This window comes from Zeus faber (genome assembly GCF_960531495.2).
Source record: "Zeus faber genome assembly, chromosome: 6".
NCBI lineage: Eukaryota > Metazoa > Chordata > Actinopteri > Zeiformes > Zeidae > Zeus > Zeus faber.
In genome coordinates, this window is record NC_137201.1 from 21,632,317 (window position 1) to 21,650,133 (window position 17,817).

Here is a 17,817-nt window from a genome sequence, read left to right on the forward strand (position 1 = left end):
GTGTATGTGTGCGTGTGGCGGGGGGTGAAGGGGTCCAAGGCTGATTCAGGATTTGTTACCACAGCAACCCCGTTGCTTTTTCCATGTCGAAAACACAGAGCATGGCAGGAGACTGCATGCTGATTTTTCTGTCCCCCTTTATCTCAGAGCCCACAGAACTGCCAACCCCCCCCCCCCCCCCCCCCCCCCGGACATTCCCCGCTTCTCCCCGCCCTTTAAAAACCAGCCTTTGTTTCCCATCATGACTTTTCCCCAGTGAACAAAGTGCCAGCTGCATGCCAAATGTACTTTCTAATGTTGGCTTGCATGGCAAGAGTAATAATAATAATAATAATAAATGTATTCATTCATTTATAACAGATACATAAATATCAATCTTTATTTACAAATTCAGCAGTCATCAACGTCAAATAAAAATGTAAATATGTAAGAAAAATGAATAAACATAGGGGAAGATAAGGATCTCATCCCCCTTTACTCTTGTAAAAATGTCTAACTCTACTAATGTTGCTCAACCCTGCAGAAGGTTTAGCTGTGAAAAATGTTGGTTTGATACTACCTAACCTAACTATCGTAAGTTGCTTTGGACAAAAGCGTCGTAATGTAAATAAAGCAGCAGAAAGGTGAAACAGTAACTCAGAAAGTAAAAGTCCAGTGATAGACAATCAACTACCACAGGATATGCATACTGATAAAAGCATATTCTGCAAACAAAGCAAGAACACGCTGAATGGAAATATGGAATATGGAGTCAGTATGAAGTCATATTGACACTGGCCTGGTGTGATGCCAGCAGGCACGCTCTCCATATAGACGCTGTCATTTCCCCGCTGCCTCTGAGCAAACAGTAGCTGCTGCTACGATAGAGACCCCGGGCCTCGTAAAAGAGCAAGGGCAAAGGTCGACCTCCAACCGACCATCACCACAGGAACCATGGCCGCCGGGGTTGTCCCACTTCTGCACGGCCAAGCAAACACGCCACGGACACTGCCGCTCCTAGGGGGGCCCGCAGCTGCTCAGAGGGGGGCCCGCAGCTGCTCCAAGGGGGGCCCGCTGCTGTCTGTGCCACCCACAGGAACCGGAAGAGGGAGATCACAACCTCCCTTGTGACCTCCCTTGTGACACCCGCCGAGCCTTGCAAGCCCGCCATGTCAATACTGTTTGCAGAGAGAGTTGTGGATGAGGCCTGTCTCCCCAGCTCCTCCGGGGGGCTGAAGGGTGGTGTTTGGGAGGGAGACAGAGAACAAGCGTGACTAGTGGCATGATTCACGGGTGAGCTCAGCCTTGCTTTTGTGAAGAGCAGCTTTCTCTCACCCAGCCAAGACAATGAGGACATGAGTGAAGGAGCTGGCTCCATTAAGGGAGCCATGCATAAAGCTGGCATTGTGCGCCATTTAAAAAGTAGGCTTCCCAAAAAGAGATGTGGGAGGCTGCGACGTGCCGCGTGGGGCCGAGCTGAGCCCTGTGTGGCTGCCTGGCCTCGAGAGTCTCCCAAACAAAGACAAGAGTCCATAATGACCTCCATGCCCTGATGGAGATTCTGTCAAACCAGGCTGTCTGCAGGCATCACACTTTTAAATGTAATACTTTAACACTATTCTAATAACTAATGTTTGGACAAACCATCACTCTCTTATTAGGTATTGGAATTAAATACTAGAGGAAAGCTTCTCGTAAGTATTTTTGTATGAACTAGAATATTCTAAGAACCCTTAATAGAACGGTTTCCTTTAGGTCAGAAAGTTAATTAAGAGATTTAGGGTTGGAATAAATCTTCTTCTTCCACAGAACTTAAGACAGGAAAGTACAAGGATTTCCTCTGATTTGGCTCTACAGGCAAGTATGATAGGTAAATGTAAAGTGAGTTGGTTCAATTAGAATTGATAAACGTAGCAGATAATTATGAAGGCAAGTATTAGGTTCATAGTCTATAACATCAGAAATGTTGCCTGCAATGCAGACAAACTTGACTCACTTTGACAAAAATAAATATATGGATAAATAAAATCAAATAAAAATGCGGAACACTGAAATTAAAACCCTCACAGATGATAATCTATGACTATTTAATGACTTTTTAAAGCATAGTTTTCTTCCCTTCACCCTTGTCAGACTTGCAGCCTGCCCCAGTGGGGCTGTGCAGCGCTGGGCTGGTGAGCAAGGGAAGTAACATGTGACGACAGCAGACGCCGCTGCCAGCAGCCTGTGTCCGGGGGAGGCCGAGCTCGCTGAGTGACGCGCAGCCACAGGTCTCACGGACAATAACACTCAACACTGGAGCTGATTAACGCCGCTGCCATGGCTACATCAGCCTGAGCGATAGGCGGCTCGTCATTAAGCTCCCTGTCACTGTGACCCAGTAAGACCAGCGGTCAGGTGGCTACTTCTGGGCGCCGATAAGAAGGTCTAATAGGGAGCTTGGCTGCACTTTGATAGAACACTGAGCCATATGCTGCTCTGTGTCTCATCAGGAGAAAGACAAATTGATGAGGGCTCAAATTATTCCCTTTTCTCTTTTTTTTTTTTTCAAGTGGACGTTAGATGAAAAACTCGCCTTTTCAGTTTTCTTTTGCACATTTGGGTCTCTGATGGTTCTACTACCACACAAAGTGTGTCATACAACCCAGTCAGTTTTTGTAAGCTGCCTATTTCATAAAACATGAGTCAACATGTGATTCAACAAATGTACCATAATCCCAAATGACATCTTGTCACATATTAGGATATTGATATTATAGCGATATATCACCCAGCCCTGCATGCGCACACACACATGTACATTTGTAATTTTCCGCAATAACAAAAAGAAAAACCCTGTAGGTTAGGTTATAGTTTAAATTGTGCGCTTTTTCTTTTTTTCTTTTGAGAATATTTAGACTGAACTTTGTCTTCACTCTGTCCCTGATTTCCAACAGAGTAAGTTGACTGTGGGATTATTTAAAACGACATCGTCTTGAATTATTTCATAAGCGCTTTCGTCACTGTTCTACTCCTTGTTGGGGTTGTTTTATTTTGCTGCTGCAACATTCTTTTTCCACCCAGGGGAGGAATAAAGTTCTATCTAAATATGACGTGTTTAGATGCACTCACTCCAGTTTAAAACTTTCCCTTTGGCTCTGCGACAGTCAAACATTGTGTCTTAATGTTGTAACATCTTCTGCATCTTAGTTTTGAATACATCTTCTGGAATCACGATTCATGTCCCCAAGAGAAGTAAACAACTTGAGACGTAAACAAAAATAAAAAAGAAATATACAGTAGCTGCAGGCAGCAATACAGGGTCCAATTTAGTCGTGTTAGCTACGTATTACAGTTTTCTGGATTGAAACGCAGCACAAGTTAAAATTTTCCCAGTTTACATTGAATGCTGCATATTTTTATTCATTGGTTGTTTCATAACTTTTTCAAGGTTTTCTGAGATTTGTTTTGTCTTTTCTATAACACGACTGTGACCAACCTCTAAGGACAGACGTCCATCCACTCCTTCACAGAATGGCGATGCGACTCGGTCGGGTAGGGAAAAACGTGTTGAGATCCAGGGTCGCCCGGAGTCCGCCGTGTCCTCTGTGAGGTCGGGCAGAGGGATGCTGACATGTTTACTTTAAATGTAGTATCTTAAGTTCATGTTTTGTTTTTTTCCCCAATTACCGTGGACTTACGTCATTGAATGTTCCCTCAAGAACGGTGTTTTAACAATTAGGACCGTTCCTGGATCATCTCCAAAGGTTCTTAGAATTTTCTGCAGTGCAAAAACGCCTTCTGTAGTTTTTCATGGTTTTGTGAAAAGCAGCACGAGTTACAGTTTTCAGAGTTTCCATGAAACGCAGCTCGGGTTGTCTGTCCACTAGGCTTGGGCGACCGTGCAAAATTTCAATCAGCAAGCGTTTGGGGGTAGCAATCGCCGACTGATGTTTTTATCCGGGCGGGGCGCTCACGCACGCGAGGATACGTACATGAGCATAAGACGTAATGTGGCAAATGCAGTCTCCCCATTCCAGAAGTGCAAGATTTATTATATATTTACACAAAAACATCCAGTTTTTAGTAAATAAAGTCACACGGCAACAGAAAGACGCACAGATTTTTTTGGAAAGGAACAGAATGGCACAGTCCCTTAACACAGTTGTGTATAAAAATTTAAAATAAAAACACGGCCACGGGACGTGCACTGTCTGGAGGAGAAATAAAAACATTTTTAAAACTCTGCTCAAATTCTATGAGTTAGGTTTTTCATTTTCCATCCAAGTAAGAAACTAAGGAATTCTAAATCTACATCCTTCTCTTTGAGATCATATTATATAATGCTATATTATAATCACAAGATTTGCATATAGAACGGGGACATGAGATCTGATCACAAGTGGTTACTCGACGGCTCTGAGTGGAGAGGGCGAGAGCCTCCGCCCCCTCTCTCCCTATTCCCGTCTCTCCCTCTCCGCTCCAGTTTCAGAAGACGGTAAACTGCACTTACATCGTCAATGCTCTGATTTTTCCTGGCATATAAAAATCAAATTTTAAAAAATAGTCTGTCATCGACGTCCATCGTGATCGATTGAGTCTATCGCCGATTGACGATTTAATCGTAAATCTGCCCAAGCCTACGGTCTAGGCATAGCATAACGCTATTCAGTCGACAAGGCGCTGGATGCGAATGAATTCGAAGAGACGAAGCTTCAACTTATATAACTTTGGATGATGATGTCACAAAGCACCCCACTCCTCAAACTTATCAGGTCGCGACAATGTTCTTCAAATTCCGATAAATGTGCAACAGTTTTCACAAATTTCTGCTCCAAATGTACATCGATATCGGTCAAACTCAAACAAGACGTCTTAACCATCCTGGTTCCAATAAGGCCTCAACCATGTCTGTGTGTACTGCGGTTGCCAGGGGCCAGACACTTTTAGCCCAAAAAATGCCAAGGAGAAAAATAATAAAAATCTGAGCAAAAACAATTATTAGGGCTTGACACCTAATAATATAGCTGCAGGCAGCAATGCATGGTTAGTTGGGTCTGACGTGTGTGACAAAATTATGTCCAAGCCCTATTCGCAATACTGATGAATTAATTTAGGTTAATGATATAACAAACTACGATTCAAGATGGCACCTAACCAAATTAATTGTCTGTAATGGAATACACCCTCATGTTACAATGGCAATAATCTGGCTTTGACATTAAAATATAACATTTATTGTAGACTACCAATAATTTGGAATTTGGCTTAATATCTAAGGACTAATACAAATGTATGTTACCGTCTTGCCAAACATGTATTTTGGCAGTTTAAACCTTTCCCTGTCGCCACTCTTAAATGCCTCCTAGTTTTTCAAACGAAGCAGTCTGAGTTTGGCTGTGAACCAGGGTCATGGTTAGAACTTACCCTGGTGCATGTCTAGGAGTTTCCCAGCGCAGCACAGGGAAGGCATGATAGGCGTTGTGCAAGGCGGTGTACCAGTGATCCAGCGCGTTCTCCTCTCTGCTATGACAGTTAATAAACTGCTTGGTTTTCAGCAGTTTGTGTCTTAAATTCCCTTTGTGAAAATCCCAGAGGATGATGAGGACGGGCATCAGTCGCTACGCATACCCTTCCGCATCCCCTTCCAGAATAAAGGATGTGACCTCACAATGTCCCATGTCACGCAATAATGACCCAGTGACAATTCTCTGTGACCAATTAGTCACCTGCAGTAATTTTATGTGGTAACAGAAGCACTTTTTAACTAACTTCTTCCACAAATACAGTCTCATATGGATCAAACTTGGACCATGGCGTGTGAGGACTGCCCCGAATACAACTAGTATTCATTCATGTTTGTGGGTTTGACGGTTTCTAAGTGCCAAACACTTTGGCATGTGATAATGGCTAGAAGAATAGGAATCCAAGCAAAAACAATAGGGCTCCCGCCCTTCGGGGTGGACCCTTTCCTTCATGGAAGTCATAGCTTCCTTTTAAAAAGATATATTTTGATATCGAGTGAAACTTTACCACAACATTGGAGGCGGAGCACAACATTCGCAAAACATTCGCAAAACATGACAAGACAATTTATGAATGGGATAAAAGGCCGTCGTGAACCGTGACAGCTCAGCCATGAACATGCCGCGGGCTCTGGCATACACACACACACTGATCCACAGATAGAGGCTGATGTTCCCCGCCAGGCAGTTAGCCAGTGCTTTCATACAAAATAAAATGACTTGAGACACAATTTGGTCATTTGATCACAGTTCTACACTATAAAAGGATTGCCTTCACATAAATCCAGCAGTTTAGCTGTATTATGTTGACTTGGAAAGGGAAGTGATAAGCAATCACATACTTCAAGCCAGAAATGAAAAGGCATTTTTTGGTGGGTTAAAAAAACGACTGATGAGTTGCACACACTCCTAGCTCGTTCGATATAAAGATAATGGCTCTGGAAATGGAGTCATCTGATCTGAGCCTCAGCCAAGTTGCCACCAGGTTAGTCGTTTGTGTACGAGGCATTATCACCACAGAGAGACCACCAGGCCCCGCAGTCTGCAGGGCCTGATAGAGAGCCGTTGGCGGAAACTGAAAACAGAGCAGCTCCAACTAAGGGCAGGTGGCAGGACGGGGTTATCAGACAATCAGTTTTCATATCTGAACGTACACACACCAAGTACACACACACACACACGCGCACACGCACACGCACACACACACACACACACAGAGACAGAGAGAGAGAGTGAATGGCCACTCATGTCAACAGTTCAATAGTTTTGTTTGCCTATGTTGGTCATGTCTCCCAATGATTTTTTTTTTTTTTTGTTTAAACGCTTACCGTTAAAACAAAAAAATACAATACTGAATCTGGAACGTGAGCCTTGAGTGAGTCTTGTTGCCTGTTATTCCTGCTGCCAAGGGCTTAGGTAAAAATATTTTAGTTTAATGCGAAATTGGAATGTGAGTGAGAAAAAAAAAAATCTTGATTCATCGTTGGCACTTGAGCGGTGGCTTAGATAAGATTAACTCAGAATAACCTGTTGTGTCATGCGGCAGACTTAGTTTCGCCTCATGAAAAACAACACGCTGAGCTTTAATAACATGTGATTTAGAAGAAAAAAAAAATTGTACTTTCAATAGGCCTGGTAATGCCGAGTTGAGATGAAGTCGCTTTGGGAGTCGAGGCCTTTGGCCGCCTCTAAAACTAACAAGAGACAAGCGGTTGGGTTCTTGAAACGCAGCAAATGCGACGGAAAAAAAAGGCCACATTTTCCCCGTCACCTGTTTGAGACCTTAAATAGTTGGGAGCGATGACCCAGTTATGTGGCGAGTAACGAGCCACTCTACAACTCAATCGAACAGGTTTGGATCCAGCCGGCCGGGGGATGGCGGGGTGACGACTCCAGCACACCCAGACAATTCCAGATTAAGACGGGAGATGATGAGTGACGGGGGAGAGTGACCGCCAAATAGTTAGGAACAGCATTTGTCGCCTGGGACAACTGAAGAAATGGGAGTCGGTGCCAGAATTCTTATGTTAGTAATGGTAAAGAAAGGGGAAAGAGTTGCTATTCATGGCTATGTATAGACAGAAGTAGTGGCTGTCACATAGCAGCTGCTCCCCAGAGAGGAGTGACATATTAACCTTCAGCCAGCTGTCCTTGCCTTGACGCTTAAACATGAGCCGTCTCACACACACACACACACACCACACACACACACACACACACACACACACACACACACACACACACACACACACACACACTTCAACTAGTATTAAAAGAAGCATCACGGGCTTGCTCAGATCCTACATCATTATGTGCATCTGATCAATTTATAAGTCTCTCACAGACACACACACACTGTTCTGTCTCTTCTAATCAGTATTGTGCCATCACAGTGCTGTGCCACTCCAAATGGCTCTGTAACACTGTGACATCACAAATTTGAGCGTGTTTACCTCACTGTATAGCTGCACACATGCATGCATCCACGCAGTCCATAGACCACGTAGTCGGACACACACCAAACCATCATTTGATCTGCACTGAGCAGTGCAGTGTGGTTACAGCTGTTTTAGCAGTGGGTCATGTTACCCCAAACCCCCCTCCATCCCCTCCCCGAGGCCCTCTCCAAAGGAACCATTCCCCGTCCGTCCGTCCCAACTATCACAACATGGCCCACTAAAGGTTGGTTTCCAGTTGCCGCAGCCGTAATGTCATTTAGTGTCCGCCATAAATGAAATCATCACATCTCCCGACAGCGGCGCACGCCGATTCGGCGCGCACGTCCCAGTTGCTGGAGCTCCCCGCCATGCGCTTCAGATAATTCAAGATGGACGGTGGGCAGGGCAAGGTTGTGCAAAGAGGTACAATCTGTGAAAGGGGTACAATACTTATGATCCAATTCAACCAGATGGCATTGAAATCATGGAAGGATATAGCGCCGTCTCAAGTCAAAAGATTGACTATTTTTATACCGACAATTCTCACAAAATTAAGACTAATGTATTTATATAAACCTGCACTAGCTACAATAGATATATATACATTTAACACTTTATATTCAAATTTTACTGCTCTTTTGTGTTATTCTGATCCTTCCCTCAGAACTTCGTCATGTTCAAAGCAGTTCTTTCCGATGGCGGTTCGTGCACATCACATCACATTTCAGGAGAATATTGCCACGGCATGGACACAGCACTGCCTCAACTGTAAAGGCTCGTGCTCTCCGGTAGTGTGCGCGCCGTGAGCCTATAAACTGCACTTAACCCCCAACACACACACACACACACGCCAGTGACGCCAAGTTGTCACCAGCAACTTGTTCGGCAGTGACCTGGTGACTGAACAAAAAGAAACGTATACAGCAAATGGAGGAGAGCGCCGCCATCTACTCCTTCACGGCAGACAGGAAGGCAGACGGGCAGGCAGGCAGACAGGGTTTTTACGTCTCCACCGGGTCATCACACCACGACCAAGGCCATCACAACGTGACACCGGTTCGTCCTCTCAACTTTTGACTTCCGTGTTCCGCGTCAACGCTGAAACTCAACATGGAGACAGTCTCTGACACTCCACCTCCCCCCTCACTCCCGAACCGTCGTCCCCTCAGTAAAGACAACCCCCCCCCCCCCCCCCGCAGAGAACAATGACACCTTCCTCTTGGACATCCTGCCAACCTCGTACTCCAACGGAAACATACCTCTGCAGGCAAACTCACACACGGCGGGGGCGGGTGGGGGCAAGTGAAGGCGGGGGTGGTGGAGACCCATAACGAGAAGTCGTACAACAGGAATTCTGTTGTGAAAATCCTTGGGTGAGATTCCTGGAATGTGAGGGTTATTTATTGTTTTTCAGCCCCACTCTGCTGCAGCTTTGGACGATCAGCATCAGCTGAAATGGCTCCACGATCAAACATCACGGTATTGCTTTGATTATTGCTTCAATATCGTGGCCTGACGATATTTCAGCGACGTGGGAACCGTGGAGGCATTGATTAGAACAAGCGGAACAGTCTTTGAAGTTCAGAACATTGCATAACTGTAATGCAACGCAGCTTTAAAAAGGCAGCTTTTAACTATATTGTGAAATTACGAGAAGTGCCCTCTACCATCTCCAAGTGGCCTCTACCACTCCAACTCAAACAGTCCGGCGTGGTTGGAATCCTCTACGTTACCTTACGTTATTTCTTCACATCTCCAGTGCCAATTTGACGCTGGAAATGTCCCAGACTGAGAAAGGTAAAGTTAAGATCCAACATTCCCTCCGTACCTCCCTGCAAAGTATTTCTTCCACTGATCGATTGATGTGCTGTTGTTTTTCTTGGGTCACTTGAGGTTATGGGAATATTCTCCATTGCTGTTTGGACTGGATGTTGTTAACCCACAGTGACAGTTTACTGACCGCAACCAGCTACTGTACGCTTGGTTTATTCAATTCACCACGGCTGCCATTCACCTCTGGCGGCGGCGGACCCCGCCACCAACAATGGAAACCGCTCACAGAGGAGCACATGCAGAACGCAAACACACTGAAACGGCTGTTTCTTATAAAGCGCCGGCCTGAATAACCCGTTAAATGCGAGAGCTTTTGGCGAAATAATCTCCCGGATTACCACTTTAACCGCTCCTCGGCGGTTCTTGTGTGTCGTACTAACGTTCTAATCTCCGTAAACACCGCCACACAATTCCCCATTTTGAGGCAAAGCCACAGAAGCAACAGAGTGGACTGTGACTCCCGTGTCCCCGGCGGTGCCGTGGGCCAGGGTCACGGCGGACTCTCACCAGAAACGATGAGCGGTGCTCCTTGCCGGGTCCCCCGCCTCGGAGCCTCCTCTCGGACCGGACGCCGTCCTTCCACCGACCGGGGGGGGGGGGGACGGGAGGAACGCTTCTGCTGTGCTCGCTCCGCCGGCTCCGCGTCGCTTATATCCGCGGGGATACGGCTCCCATGGCGGCCCGGACCTTCGAAGTTACACTCCTTGAAAATGTGAATATGCCTGGATTCAAGCAAACAAACAGGGACCGTCTCTGTTCTCGAGCGCGGAGCACGCCGTGGCACGGAGCGCTGGCCTGGGAGCGGAGTGGCAGCGGAGCAGCCGTGGCACGGAGCGCTGGCCTGGGAGCGGAGTGCCTCTAGCAGCCGTGGCAGCGGAATAACCGGCCAGGGTCTCCCAGACAGGTCGGCCAGCTGCGAAACAGCGCCCCCTAGCGCCGCGGGCAGGAAGGGCAGCGAGGCTATGTCGCCCCACAGTGGATAGAAAATATATTTTTATTTATCTATTTAGCATTTTTCTTTTTTTTCCCCCATTTTTAATATATATGTTTATATTGTATATATTTATTTTTTAATCAACAATTATACCAAATCAGAGAATAGAACAGCAAACAATAACTATATCTTAATACAACAAAATATAGATAGATACATAGATGGATGGATGGATGGATTGGAACAAGGAAGAATAATAATTGAATCAAACATAAATAAATACAGATGTAGGAAACAAAGCGAAAATATAAAAAGTAAACCAAATAACATTAGACGAAGGCATGACGTTCAGTTCAGTTTTATCGTTCACCCATTCATTCATTCATTTATTCATTTATTTGTTTATTCATTCATTCCTCTAGATTTTTTTGGGGGGGGGGTATTTTGAAACTGTGTTGCCCTTCTTATTATTTATAAGATGGGAGATATTTTGGGAGCGAATTCTGTTAAGTTATAAAATGGGGAAGACTGAGTCGAACTGAATAATTCAAACGGAATAATGAATATATAATAAATATATAAATACTTTTTAATCATTTTCAAATTACAGCGTATGTCTCTCTCTTTCCATTGACTTACACTGAGCCAGTTTTCTGGCTCGGCCATCAGCCGAACTGCAGTTTCGAGCCCTTCCCCATTGTCTCCACTCTCACCAGCAGCTTAATATTGAAAGAAGTACTTCACACTACAACATGTTATTTGACTGCAAACTGAAATATTTGATTCTTATGAAACACACGGCCACTGTTACAGACTGCTATTTCCGTTTCTTTATAAATGGAATTAAATCTGGATTACGTTAGTGTTGCTCACCGCCATCTACTGGTTTCAATCAAAACAACGCGTGCAAAGAAGATGACGACGTAGATTGGTACTCTGAGTGGCTCTCTACGTCACAAATTAAAAATGATCAAATTTAAAACGATCAAAGTCGCCGTTTTATTCAGGCTTATTCATTCATTTATTTATTTTAAACGGGAAACGGGACACACAGCAGAGTGGACATCGCCCCCTGACCATTACGCATTTACATTGCTGTACACTTGCCTGTTTTACGAATTATTACTCTTAAATAAATATAAAACTTGGAATAATTGTCAGACAGTTGTTTTTTGAGATCAAGTGTTTAATGAAAATGTAAAATTGTAAGGGAATTCTTGGGTTTCTGCGCCGGTGCTTTGCAAAATCCTGACGGGGCTAGCGCCGCCACTGGCCCCCCAGTCAAAGCAGTCTAGAACCGGGCCCTGGCGCCCATTGTGCATTATGTCAAACTTGTCCTTCGATTTCACAACATTATTTCGACCACCAAAGCACCGCCGAAGCTCCGTCGACAGTTTCCACATTCACTCCCTTCTGGTGCGAGGCCAGGTTTCAGGTGGGGAAGAAGCTCAAGCAAACAGAGGGCCGCATACTTTCCGGCTGCCGGAGTGGGGTTTTGAAAACAATTTTTTTTCGCAGAGCCAAGAGAGAGTGGCCTTGTTGAAGTGGGAGCGGCCTGGTTTCAGTCCGACGGACCGGGGGGGGGGGGGGGCGGGGGCTCGAATCGCTCCGGCTGGCGCTGGTTTTCCAGGACGTGCGGTTCCTGTAAGTTACTCATTCTTTAGCCTTTCTGTTCTCCGACGAACCCGAGCGGCAACCGTGTGAATGCACGTCGGAGCTCAGTGACGCAGGACGGAGGGAGCCTCCCTCCTGTCGGGTGGGGAGGGACGGAAGAAGGTGACGCCGCGATTCGTCACTTCCAGCTCTCCCTTTGACAACAGAACATGTGCGCACAGGCCTCCGCTGCCTGAGCCGCTGGTGGCTATGGAGCTAACCCCGGGTCCATAATGTAGTATGTATGGCATAGGCCGTCGCTCACGTGCATACTGAATAAAACACTGATTAAAAAGGGGGAACCGTACATAAAGCATTCTGCATAAACATAACGTAACATTTTGGCATCTGTTTCATTCTTAGTGCACAAAACTGGTTGAGCGGTCAAGGAGGTGACATTTGTGTTGAGAGAGTGAAAGACGGGGATGATGTAAAGGTCAGGTTCTACGCTACCTAAATATCTCCGTGAATGATATGATAGCTATACGTTCTGACGTCCAATTGTGTTGTGTTTACTTTGTTTTATGGGATTAGATGAGAAACGTTATATAGGGGGATTTGTGTGCCAGTGAAATCATGTTATTCAATACAAATAACGCAATAACAATCACAACATGTACAACAGACCCGCTGGAGTGGCCGTAGTGGGTTCTTTCAGTTGGCAAAAACTTTAAATATACAACTTTATCAGTTCACACTAGATGATGAGTGAAATCTCCAAACGGAATTCCGAAAAGAGTTTGTCATGGAGCGTGCAGATACCTGCGCCATGCAGGGCTAGAGGCCAGGTGTCATGACCTGACCTGAGAGGGAGAGGGAGAGGGAGGGGACTACGCTCTGTTAGGCCCATTATCTCCCATTTCGGTGAGGCTACTGAGCATGTTTGAAAAAATTTTTTGAGGAAAAACATTTATTGTTTATTGTTTTTGTTTTTTTATCATCATGCAAGGCCCCCAATATCTCCCTTCCATCAGAACCATATTCAATGGTGTCCTGCCCGCCCTTTTCTGCCAAACTGTCCATCGTCCTCAGATTCAATCTGCTGTCCTTCCCCCGCCCTCCACCCTCCACCCTCCAGCCCGTTTGACCAGGCTCTCATACACCTTATTCTCGTCTCCTGCTCTCCCACACCCCTCACCTCTCGCAGACAGACGACTGAAGATGACCTGGACGCAGGCAGCACTCTTCGCCCTCCTGGCTCTGCTTCTCGTCCTCTCCTGTGAGTCTAATATTGCAAAAGGATTTGGGGGCGATGGGCATCTTTCTGATATGTGGTATTTTTAGAATCATGCTTGGTGGATTGGTCTCTTTTAAGAGAAATGACCAATGTCTTTTTTTGTCACTTGTATGCAAGGAAAGGTGTGCATGGAAATCTTCTCCATGCTACTGCAGTTACAATAATTTTTTTAATTTTTTTTGTTATTACCACTACTATTAATGATATTACCATCAATACTGATAGCATTATTGTGATTGTTTGGGGGAAAAATCTCGTAATTTTGATGTCTAAAACTATCTCGAGCACAAACTAAGGCAAAACACACGAACAGGGTTCATGTCTTGTTTGAACTGCGTTGTCACAAACACCTCATGATTGAAGTTTCATCATAATCGATCCATATACGGAGAAGATATACAGACATGGGCCAATGTATTTTCTGGCAAAATATGTCCAACCCAGCTAAAGCTATCTGGAACACATACTTCGGCAGAAGCTACGGAAACTGTTGAGGTGTCGTTTAAACTGTGATGTCACAAGGATCTTGTTGTTTAAATTAAATCCAAATCGATCCACATAAGGAGCAGATATTAGTGAAAAACCGAATAACATTTTCAGCTGTCTTGCTTAACTAACACGTCACTATTTCTAAACAAAATGAAGGAGATGAGATTTACAGCAAGATGCTTTATGACGTCATCATACTATTTACTGTAAATGTACAGATTCCGATTGAGAATGTGCAGTTGAACCGTGTCTCGTTGTGCGGTGTAGACTCTCCGTAGTGGTTTAGATTTTAGTGTATATTGATATAGCTCCTTACCTGGTAGATGTCTGGGGATCCGTTCGATTTATATTTGATCTATTTGGTCCCAAATACTTGGCCAGACTAATGAAAAATAAAATAAAAGTAGTCCACAAAAACACATCCACTTGAAAACACTGAAATGTGCAAGTGAGTGATGCGTTCAAGATCCACCGAGGTATCGGAGAAATACGTCGGGAAATGGAAATAACTCACAGAAATGCCAGAGCGTTTTTTGTTTGTCATGGAAACGTTACTTACTGAAAATGTTATCCGAGGAAAAAACTCAACGAATAAATGACGTGCCCGACACGGCACCAAAACGGCCACCGGTCACTGAGAGCGCAGCTCTATTTCCGCAGACATGGTGAGTTCCAACAATGAGAAGTTCTGTTTTTTTACAGGCAAACATGGACGGTTGTTTTCAAGACAGGAGGGTTGCGCTGTGTAGAGCGCATAGTGGTTGCTCCATGAGACGAGCAACCGGGAGATGACCGGGAGGGGAGCCCACGCAGCGTTCATTGTAAACTCGGAAAATCGTGTTGCGTTTCAGAGAACCCGGGAAACTGTAAAACGTACCCAACATGACTAAACTGGACACTGTGTATTGCTGCCTGCAGCTATATTTATTATCACTTTTATCAGTAGGCTATTAGTATCATTATAATGCCATTATTAAGATTATTTCCACAAGGCTTCTTATCGTATCTTATTATATTCAGTTTTTTATCATTTTAATTATTTTTGATTTGGAAGAATCATATTTTTTTGTTCCAGTTCCACCAGAGGCTGACTCAGCAGCGGTGTCTGACGGTAAGGACGGCGCTGTGGCCAAAGACGGACCAGGTGAGAGGAGCGTCCTGCTCCATCTCGTTCCACTCTGCTCTCCGTCCATCTCTCCTGAAACCACCAGTCTTCCCTCCGTTTCTCCACAGACCGGCTGGGGAACGTCTTCATGCGGGGGTCCGACGCCTCGCACTTCCTCAGGCGACGCAGAAGGGCCGTGAAATCTCAGCAGGAGATTGACGGTGAGGCCGCCTGGATGATCCAGGGGTTTTTTTTGCTTTTTTTTCTGCCGACAGCATATGTTTCCGGTCATCTGGAAGGTCTCGGGTGGTCTGCGTCGGAACGCCAGGCCTCGTGTGCCAGACCAGAACAGTCCAAGACAGGCATGCCTGAACCCTGACCCTCCTGGAATCACGGGCCAGCATGGAGGAACGCACACAGAGTTGCGTGTCGACCACAGTGCGGACGGCCCGTGCAGTATTTTCCACTCTATATCCTCTCAGAACTCCTCGCACTGTGCGATGTTTGAAGTTCCCAGGCCGGTGCGAGGAAATGTTACGTATTCTTGACAGCCAGGTGTGAGAGGAGCGGCGCTGGACTGGAGCGGAGGCACCACGAGTCTTGCTGTGGCCGCAGTACAGGGACGAAGAAGCAGAACTACAGGGAAGACTGGAACGATAGATCACTCTAAGTGTGAGGGTCGATATGCATGTCATGAAATGCTATTATGCAAAATAGTGTGGGAAGTGGAAAAAGTAGGGAAAAGAAGAGGATGAAATGGTTGGTTGCTTCATTTACAAGAGGTGAAACGCAACAGAACTGCACGTTATTTCTTTATCCTTATTGTGTGGAATCTGGAGAGACGGAGCCATGAAAGGGACATTCGACCCCTCGACCTCTATCTGCCGTTCCTTTCTTTGTGCATTGCATTTTGGTAACGGCCCGTATTGCGTGCCCAGAGCCGTGCTCCGGTCAAAGGCCACATCCTGACCTGTGTGTGTCCATGTGAAGCCTGGGCTGCTTTTCCTCCCTGTTCCTGCTGGTCATCACCAAACCCCCCCCCCCACCCCCACCTGTCTGTCCCTCGCAGCCGAACAACGACAAGTTCTGGCCGCGGACGAGAGGAGGAGGCAGTTCCACGAGATGAAGAGGGCCAAGTTTGAGCGCCACGCCGAGGAGGAGGACGATGGTATGTGGCCTGACCCCCCCCCCCCCCGGTGCGCCCCACAGCAGAGCGGGCCGTGGCAGTGGGAGCTCTGACCCCCGGTTTATCTGATCCTTCTGACCTTCCAGAGCAAGACGAGCGGAGCCGGGAGAGCACGGAGCAGTGGAGGGAGTTCCACTACGACGGGATGTACCCCCCGCACGAGTACAACCGACAGTCCATCTGAGGCCGGCAGAGGGGGGGGGGGGGTGTGGAGGTGGAGACGGAGAGAAAAGGGTTGACACCTTTTAAAACCCCATATCTTCATTTTTTATTCCTTGTATTGTGTTGTTTCCGATTCAATCAGCATGCAATGCACCTTTATCTCCCTCGCCGCTGAGCAGGCCGTTTGGGCGGATGTTCAAAAAAATCGGATCCAGAAATTCCAACTCTACTCCAGGATTTCGAGACCACCCTGCGGGTTTGTGAATGAGCACAACCCAGAGGGCCCAAGCGATGAGGAATCAGCCCGATCGGTGCGTGGGTGGAACAAAGACGTGGCGGGGGTCAGGAATGTCTGGTTTCTGCAAATTATGGGTCAAAAACGATTGGCGGAAATCCAGATTCTACCTCAGTCTTTGCAATGAATCTCACTTGTGTTGTATAAGGATTTATTTTTTGTTTTTAGGCAAAATGACACGTTAGGGCGGTAATGACGGTCCTTCCAGCCCGACGGGTTACGCGGCTGATGATGCGTCTCTGCTCCCTCTCTACTCGATCGCTACTCTTGTCATGGAACAGGGTAACCTTGAGTTTCAAACCTTTTGTTACAAACTTTTTCGGGGTAATTCTATTAGACGTGTCCATTTTTTGGTTACAGAATGTTTCTCGAACAGCGATGCATCGCCTGATAACTGTGAAACTGTGAAAGGATTTTGTGCTTTTCCTGTTTACATTTTAACCAACCAACCAGGACTTTGTCGCTACGTCACCCCGAGATTACTGTGCTGGCCAAACGTTGTCGTAATGTATATTGACTTGCATAACCCTGATTAGCTTAAAAATGGCCCCAAGGTTACAAAAAAACAGCACGAGAATAAAAAGACATTTGCAAAACAAGAACAAGAGGTTGGATATTAATACGTGTTTATTTTCATTTTTTGCTGTATATTTGACGTTTGAGAGGAAAACCGTAAGGAACACACGACGACACACGCAAAATCAAAACATACGGTGAGGATTGTATTTACAGCGCACGGAGGCTCCACATCCGCCGCAATCGGGCCGGACAAGCCGTCCATGTGGAGCAGGCTGCAACGCCCCCCCCCCCCCCAAAAAAAAACGACACATTCTGACCAGAGGAAACGGCTGCACGAGGGGGGGGGGGGCGAGAGAGAGACAACGTCTTCCTGCTAAATTCAGAGGGTTTGTATGAAAAGCGCAGGGGCCAAACACTGTGGCCACCAGCGCTGGAATGGACGCAAAGCACAACATTTAGATAGAACCTGGACAGGCTTTTTTA

At 46.0% G+C, this 17,817-nt stretch overlaps 2 protein-coding genes across 3 annotated transcripts in view; one reads left to right on the forward strand and one right to left on the reverse strand.

The window, feature by feature from the left end:
- LOC307231411 (cyclin-dependent kinase 17-like) overlaps window positions 1-10,586 on the reverse strand; it is a 37,912-nt gene extending 27,326 nt beyond the window's left edge. For both annotated transcript variants that reach the window (XM_080002106.1, XM_080002105.1), the window contains exon 1: window positions 10,262-10,586. The gene's annotated coding sequence lies outside the window, so the exon portion shown is untranslated. The remainder of the gene's footprint in view (window positions 1-10,261) is intronic.
- Window positions 9,597-17,340, forward strand: ucmab (upper zone of growth plate and cartilage matrix associated b). The gene is made up of 6 exons (XM_080002107.1): window positions 9,597-9,718; window positions 13,489-13,560; window positions 15,143-15,211; window positions 15,301-15,393; window positions 16,242-16,340; window positions 16,445-17,340. The coding sequence occupies exons 1-6, from the start codon at window positions 9,700-9,702 to the stop codon at window positions 16,540-16,542; spliced, it is 450 nt and encodes a 149-aa protein (XP_079858233.1). The 5' UTR covers window positions 9,597-9,699; the 3' UTR covers window positions 16,543-17,340.
- The last annotated feature ends 477 nt before the right edge of the window (window positions 17,341-17,817 follow it).